The 8794-nt window shown below is 38.6% G+C and overlaps 1 protein-coding gene across 1 annotated transcript; it reads right to left on the reverse strand.

Moving 5' to 3' along the window:
* Window positions 1-3429: 3429 nt before the first annotated feature.
* Window positions 3430-5940, reverse strand: LOC147817112 (uncharacterized). Its single transcript, XM_087171746.1, has 6 exons — window positions 5925-5940; window positions 5514-5822; window positions 5055-5399; window positions 4745-4879; window positions 4598-4653; window positions 3430-4496 (listed from the first exon to the last, which is right to left on the reverse strand). Exons 1-6 carry the CDS (start codon window positions 5938-5940, stop codon window positions 4353-4355), a joined length of 1005 nt encoding a protein of 334 aa, XP_087027872.1. The 3' UTR covers window positions 3430-4352.
* Between the last annotated feature and the right edge of the window lie 2854 nt (window positions 5941-8794).

Consider the following 8794-nt stretch of genomic DNA (forward strand, 5'->3'; position numbering starts at 1 on the left):
TCTACATCCTACTTCCACTGGACAAATCCTAACTTTCCATCCTCGCTGCTCTGCTTCTGCCCCTAACTCTACATACCTGAGCTTTTTCCTTTCATATGCTTCTTCAACTAAGGCCTCCCACGGAACAGTCAGCTCTATGAAATATACTTTCATTCTACTCCTAGACCACAAGACTATGTCAGGCCTTAGATTTGTACTGGCTATTTCCTGGGGAACAACAAGCTTTCCTCCTAAATCTACCTGCATTTCCCAATCACAAGCATCCTCTAAGCTGCCTTGCCTCCTTGTAGTCTTACCAACTTTCTCTCCCTCTTGAACAAACTTGATTGCAACTCTCTTTATTTTAGGCCCTCCTAAATTTGCCTGCCTCCGTAACTCTTCAATTCCTGCAGCTAAGCTTTTTAAAAACCTGGTTATGTCGCCACGTATACCGGCCTTGCAATAGACTAACTTTACAGCCTGACAGAATGTGCTTTAAAGTTGCTGTACCTGAACACAATGAACATAGTGGGTCTCCATTTACCCAGAGTTTTAGGTTCTGGGGAGTTGGCAATACATCATAAGTTGCCCCTATCAAAAATCTAATACTACTTTCCTCCATACTCGACAGTTCTTTCCAGCTAAGCTTTTTCTTGTCTACACCTTCCCAATTCAGCCACTGTCCCTGCTTAGCCTGGGCCACTGCCTTTGCACCCCTTAATATTTCCTCCTGTCTACGAACCTGCTCCATGACTAGCTTTCTCTTCTCCTTGGGACCTGCTCTACTCCACACCGGTTTGCTTGGGCCAAGCCCCAAGCCTCCCCGGCCTATTTGGACATTACCCACAATCTCTGTATGCCTGAGCGTTGCTTCCGCCTCCTGCTACGCCATTCTTGGATTCCACTTTCTCCCCTTGATTGGGTTTGGAACCACCTTACTGACTACCACATCTTTACTCCCAGATAACAGGAGCTCTGTCCTAACCTTGGTACATTTAAACTCCTCCACTAGACTAGTTACTGGGAGCTGAAGTATGCCATTCCCATACAGTACCACCGTGCTTAAACATCTAGGAACACCTAGCCACTTCCTAATGTAAGAGCTAACTAATCTTTCCATTTTTTCTGCAGCAGATAATGGAATCTCATATACAGACAGTGGCCACATCAGCCTGGGAAATAACCCAAACTGCAGACACCACAGCTTCAACTTTCCTGGAAGCCCTGATTTATCTATTCCATCCAGTCCCTCAGCAACATCCTTCCGAAACTGCACTACCTGTTCTCCGTCATTCAAGTCTGCCTTGTACCACCTACCAAGACTTTTTACTGATTTTTCCCTAATTATCAGAATTTACTCTTCGTCTATTACAAACTTCCTATCACTTAACTTCCCTCTACTTATTGAGATACTTCTAGACTTGATTTTCATACTAGCCCACTTTAAGTTTTTATTAAGTCTCTCAAGTACTCTTTTCATACATGGCACCGTTGTAGTTATCAACGTCATGTCACCCATGTAGGCCCTAATTGGTGTAAGGCGCATCCCATCCTGCCGCCTCTCTCCACCTACAACCCACTTAGAAGCTCTAATGATTACCTCCATCGCCATTGTGAATGCCAATGGAGAAATCGTGCACCCTGACATAATGCCTATTTCTAGCCTCTGCCATCATGTTGTAAAGCCTGCTGTGCTTAAGCATAGCCTAATATCTTGGAAATACAATTTTACTAAATTAACCACTACTCCAGGCACTCTAAAATAATCAAATGCCTCCCAAATAAGGCTATGTGGCACTGAACCAAACGCATTTGCTAAATCCAAAAATATGACATGCAAGTCTCTTTTCTCTGTCTTGGCTGCCTGAATCTGATGCAAAATCATGCTAGTGTGCTCTAAACACCCTGCGAAACCTGGTATTCCTGCCTTCTGTACTGCAGTATCAATTAAGCTATTCCTTTCTAAATAACTAGTTAATCTCTGTGCGACTACGCTAAAGAAGATCTTCCCCTCTACATTTAGGAGAGAGATCATTCGAAACTGACTCAGGTCTGAGGATTCCTTCTGCTTTGGAATAAAAACACCTCCTGCCCTACGCCATGCTCTGGGAATAACCTGTTTCTCCCAAACTATTCTTAATTGCCTCCACAAAAACTTATATCAGGTGCGCTTTTATAAACCCGGTAGGGGACTCCATTTGGCCCTGGGGCCGAACAAGCCTTTGCATGCCTGACGACCTCCTCAACCTCCTTCCACCTGGGTGGTCTAACATCCATCTCATGATCTATCTTTCCTACTGGTGGCATGTCAGGTGGAAGGCCTATTACTCTATTCTGCTCAAAATCTGAATACGTGATTCTTAGATATTTTTCTACTTCTAACTTTGTTGGCTTAAGCTGCCCTCCCTTTTCCTGGTTAAACAATCCTTTAACAAACTTGAAAGGGTCCCTGTAAAACACTGTCCTTACATACTCTTTATTCTTTCTCTTTTTCCTAAGATATTCAGCCCTTCTAAGTACTGCTAGTCTTCACAATACTAACACTACGTTCACCAGTGCTCTACATGCTAACGTGCTGATGAACCATGTTCACCATCTTAGTTTAGTATGTTGACATGTAAACTTTCACATATTTGCACTCAAGTATAGTTGAGGCTTGTGGGAATGTCAGTAGTCTCTCAGGTATTTACTCATGAACAAAAGACGCAGAGGAAAAGTCAGGAAATCATTCACAAAAAATTATTACAGTTCATCATGAGTGGGGCACTAATGTGTGCCAGATTTCATAGCAATTCATTGAATAGCCATTGATACATTTCAGTTAAAGCCACAGATTTGAACCTCGTGGTGCCTGGGAAGCACCAAAGTTATTAGGATTCATTCTCTGAGCACCATGAATGTCTGTAAAAAGTTTCAAAGACCAGGCTTGAACATATTAACTGAACTTTTAAGAAAACATTCCCTTTGGAGTACCTCATGGTTCAGTTGTGGGTTCTCCAGAATTTAATTATTTTATTGAGATTATAGTATTGCAATGGTCCTACATTGGTGTATATGATATACAGTATAAAACAGCAGCACTAAGGAAAATTCAATTTTCCATATTCTATGTAATCTTGTGAGCACAGCTGAATAAGGGTACTGCAGTAACTGAAGGGGTTGGGACACATCATCACTGGCATATAATATTCAGTCAGTCAGTAATATTAAAACTGGTAATGTTATATGATCACTCCCTGAGTTATTATTTTAATAGTTTTTTATTAATATCATGTTGCATTTATTCATTAAGCAACGCTTTCAAGCTCCCTACAGAGGTGGTTTCAAAAATAATCACGTTGTAACATATCATTCTACTATATAAGATGAATCATTTATGGCTATGTATAAGCAAAAAAAAAAAAACACCACAAAGTTTTAGAAAATGGTGCATTAAAATTTAAGTTTAACTTGTAATTTCATTATAGGTTTAATATCTCTTGTTATTTATCTTTTATGAAGGAAGCAACACATTTACACACCCACCATGTCCTGTCGGTACATTAGCTTGGCATGGCATTGATACATGGAAGATGTGTACAGACTTACAAATACATATGTAAAAGTACATAAGTTTCTCAACTTTGATAAAAACTCAGTTTTGTGATCCACACTGCATAGCTCTACAGCATTGACTGTATACAAAGATCGACGACATCACAGCTCCCCAACAATGAAGCCAAAACAACTAATCGCCCTCTGTTGGCTGGCTGCAGTATAGGTCATAAACCCCGCCCTCTCTGTGTTAGTGGATGGGATATGGGCCAAACTAATGAATCAAAGTATATCAAAAAGATTTTCCCAAAGATGATTTCTGTCATTTTAGGTAGCTCTTATCACATTGATGTATGTTCAAGTGTTACTTTTCATGATACGTTTGGATTTAATTAGTTATTTGATGCTTATAAAAAGTGAGTTTAACGTCATGATTGATTGACAGCTGTGACTGACTTGTGATTGGGTCTAGTGGGTGTATAGGCGGGACCTTGATACTGTGGCTCCACTTGCCGATCATGACTGTGCAGATATTTTGGCTTCATGTTTGTACAGTGGAAGGGAAGTATATAGTCATTGGTCTATTGGTACAATAAATATAACTACATATAATGTCAAAAAGATTTTTTTTTGGGTTAAATATATGTCAAATATATTTAGGAATAGGTCAAATATCACTTTCCCAATGGGAGAGTGTGCCCAAACTATTGATGGGTACTGTATATTTTACTGACTTTAGAGGCGAAATAAGATTTCAATGTACCCTCACAATGTGAAGACAAAATTATTATTATGATTAAGTAAATGGAGTGTTTTTAGACTATTTGAGATTATTACTATTATTTATCCAACCCAAGAGCACGGACATCAGTGTAGATACTCTCTTCTTCCGCTGTTTTTGTATCCCTTGTTCCTGCTTTGCTAGCTCTAGCTTGTCTGCCGGTGAAGGTAGGTGCAGAATAAACCAATGAATCCTCATCTGTCTGGGGAAACATTATGGATAGTGAAGTTAATATTTACACAAGTAGAGAGAAAAACATGATAACTTTTCAGCTGCATCTCTTCTTTATACACTAAACCTTACCTGCTGACTTTCCTGATTAGCACTGGCTGTTGCATTTGCTTGTAGAGCAAAATCAGCTGTAATATAAAATAAAAACATGGTGTTAATGTGAATACATTTTTGCAAAATATATGTTTGACAGATCAATGAATGAGTGACTTTGCTTACCGTAATGACCATATGAACTTTTCTTGAGTTGCTTGATTAAATAAATGAGAAAGGCTATAACAATCAGACTTATAGCCAAAGCAGCACATAACAGAAAGAGAACTGTGTTGTCCTTCTGTGCATGCAAACCGCTTTCTGCTTACATAACATGAAAAAGGGAGAAGATGAAAGTTACTAGTTAGTAAAAGTGTAATTAATAGTAATTTATCATTTCTGATAAGGTGTTACAGTATATTAAGAACAAACAGGACCATCATCAAACACACAGATATGCTAATTTGCTCATTATGTAGAAATATGATGCAGTTACCATCAGAATGGAGTTTTGATCCATTTCCAGAAATGATCTGTTCACACGTGGCCACAGCACAGTAATAAGTCCCATTATCAGAAGAGGTGACGTTCTTCAAGAAGGTGCATATACATTTCTTTGTTGAGAGTCCCTCAGGATTCTTGTCATATCCACAAACACTGTTTCCTTGAGTATAATTAAAACTTGGCTGAGATTCAGCTCCTGCTCCAAAACAGCACACACACTTTTCTTCTGGACACAGTTTTGTCTCTGAGTCAGAGAGGGTTGAACACTGCAGACACCCTGAGGCTTCTGTATGGACTGGATCAGATGTAGGGACTGTAGTGACATCAGGTTCTGTTCCTGGGATACCGAAAAATATATATTATTCAAAAAACACATTTCACCATAATTATTGAAAACAAAGCCATTTTTAAGGAATCTGAAAAATCAGTTGCTTCATTTTGCTGTGTTTACCTTCAACTCTCAGGTCTGTTCCATTTAAAAATATTAATTTCTGTTGATGTATTTTCATACAGTAGTAAACTGCTGTATCACTTAGCTTTGCTTTTTTAATAGACAAAACAAATGTTTCACGCTCTTCAGTGGCTTCAATTCGAGGATCAACAGGCTCTAAGCTATATGTTTTTCCTAACACTTGAGGAACCTTTCCAGAAACAGTCCTGATCCAAAACAAGCTTCCTGAACCCTTGCGAGCACATGTGAGGGTGACATCATCTCCAACACAAACAGTCTTTGACTCAAAGATCTGCTCATCTGTGCATCCTGAAAAGACAAACAGCAGTGAAGAATCATATAATCCATCTTATATATTACTGTAAAAGGATGACGATACTTAAAATTCAGAGAAAATCTACATATACTTACGCCCCACTTTGAGCATCAGCAGTAAATACAATATGATTAACATTTTAGGGTTATTCCACTTGAGACTGCTGAAAATTAGACCATATAATACGGTGACTCATCCTCATATAATCATATCAAGTGGGAGGAAACAATTTCAGAGCAATCTGATTGGCTTCTCGTTATGAGTGCGTTTAACAGTTTTACCTCAGAGGAAATAATTTCAACCATCTTTCCAGTCTAAACACATGAAACACCATCAATCATCGTTTTGTTTCATGTGTCATGGTGGGTTTCTGTAACTGAAACTATAACAGTAAACACAAGAGATCAGTTTACAATATCTCTGCTGGCAAAATGAATAAAAAAAGAAGTTATCCTTACCTCATGGCTCTGATGTCATTTGATCTTGATGCGAACTAAATCTCAAATGTTTGGATGTATTTCTTTTGCTGCTCAGTCAGATACCAAATTTCAACATGTCTTCAAAGCTGTTGAGAACACAAACAAATATCTGCAAGTGGTATATAATTAGATCCTTTTGTCATGAGTAGTCGAGAAGTCGAGTGGTGTCATTTTCCTGAACACAAATGGGAGGAAATGTAGCAGGTTTTCGTTTTGTGATCATTCACTGTACTATGTGGGGTACGTAACCTAGTTTCTAAAAGCCCTAAAATAGACAGCAGGTGCTGAGTTGCTGAGTTTTTTGTGATTCATGGGGTGTGGTATTGTCATAACTTTGTTGCTGAGTGATTCTACAAACCCAAGATTATGTTCAGTGATGCAGTGATTCAGTGATTCAAATGCTCAATGTGCTCTTTATTTATTTATTGGTTATTTATCTCTCCCTTAAGCTTAAGGTAAGGTAATTTAAACTACTTGGTTATGGTTAGGGGATGATTATGGTAATGGCAAATTAACTGAAAGTGATGGAAGTTGAACATTTTAGCATGCCAGTTGACTGGTGCACTACTTCCTGCCATGGTACTGGACATTGGGTTGTATGTTCAGTGCTTCAGTTCAGAGCAGTGCTAAATCATGGCTCTAACACTTACAAATTGTATAAAATCTGCTCACTCATTCTCATCACTGCCATATTTTGGTATAACTGACTCTACAGACAGAAGATAAGGTTTACAATGAACTCTTTTATCATCAGGTAGATCTTTTCAGAGGGGGCTTGATACCAATAGCCTTTAAAACCAAATCTATTGTAATGTAATATGTACAGTATGTGTAGAAGTAAAGGCCTATGTTTCACAAAAGAATTGAATTATGTAATTCTCAGTTAAATCTGCATTAACTAATTTCATGGGGCGAAACAACACTGACAAGTTACACTCTCTTAATGTTACCACCAATGTGTTAGCCAACAGTTACATCAGATATGGAGTAGCGTTAGCATTTGGTGACCTGGCATATGGAAGTCCAACATCCAGTATTCGCTCTTACTTTAACTCAGATTTTTGGTCTCCACCAGCTTCCTACAAAAACAGCTCTTTAGCTGCTAAATGATCCACTGTGTTCAACAGTTAGTCGCTCACTTTCGTCAGTCTGCTGTTTTGTGCTGGACAGGTAGCATACAGTTAGTTTATTAATTATTATAATTATAACTAATTGGTGAACATAGTGTCAACTCTGATGAGAGCAGTGAGAGTGAACTAAAACAGTAAAGTTGCAGGCTGTAAAATCAAAACAGTCAGCTGATAGATTTTTTTTTTTTCACACTTTTTGTCAGGGCTTAGGCGGTTCACACTTTTAGTATTTATAGTGAGTACAGTAATAGAGAAAGACAGAGAAGCCACCTTCAAACCCTCAAACAAGCATATTCACAGTCACCACTGACAAACAAATGATGCATGGAAACTTAATCATTGTTGTGGCTGTGGTTTCAAAATAAGGTGTGAATACAAAGGGGCTGTTCTTCCTCTTTCACACTGCCCCAGGAAGCTGGACTTGTACCGCTGTTTTCAAGTTTTTAAAAAGGCCAGTTGAATACCACCACAGTATATTGTACTATTGTTCCGATTAGCATGACCTGCTCAGTCATACTATGTCATGATAATTTTTAATCGCACTTTTCCGCGGTTTGAGGCTTTTCACTGGTAGCTCCTGTGGGAGGGGGGAGGTGCTGATCATTCACTTGTCCCTGTCTCTTTTGACAAGAGTAGCAGTTTGTACTGTGTGCATTACATGGTGATAGATGGACTGGCAGCATGTTTAAATAAACGGTAAACGTATCAATACATTTGCATAAAAAAGAAAAAAAAACACAAAATAATAATATGATTGAATATTTTAAGATCAGAGATGTATATAATTGTAGATGCCTGTTGTTGCATCTTTAAACAAATACAAGACAGACACACTTGTATTTTGAATGAGCACACTAACAAGCAAGTAAAACTAAAACAACCGTTAGAGTCTGTTCAACTAAAATTAGCCTGCTGAAGCTTATGTAGCTCATATGTAGCACCTCACTTCATATCCTGTTGAAGCTCATAGTCAGGTCTGTTCTGAGTAAACTGGTCAGAGGGTGGAGAAATGGCCCACCACAACCTGTGTCTGTGCGTGTAGCTGCTGCATGTGGTTTCACTTGTTCTCAAGTCACACATGCAGAATATTTTTACATGGTGATGTGAGACCAGAGAAACAGAAGACAAAATAAAAGATGAGCTGTATCTAAAACAAACAATGGTCCCTATGTCTTTTTGTTAGTCTCTCTCTCTCTCTCTCTCTCTCTCTCTCTCTCTCTCTCTCACCTCCATGGTTAATGTTAGTAGTTCTCTCTTTCCCTGCAATGACAAATTATGACGTTAATTATAACTTAATTATGAAGTTATGACCTGATTCATTTGGGAATGATGAACAAACAAGACTATGTAACAGTC

Source organism: Seriola lalandi, unplaced genomic scaffold (assembly GCF_002814215.2).
Source record: "Seriola lalandi dorsalis isolate HSWRI2012SDOR001 ecotype SW California unplaced genomic scaffold, Sedor1 jcf7180002054972, whole genome shotgun sequence".
NCBI classification, from domain to species: Eukaryota; Metazoa; Chordata; class Actinopteri; order Carangiformes; family Carangidae; genus Seriola; species Seriola lalandi.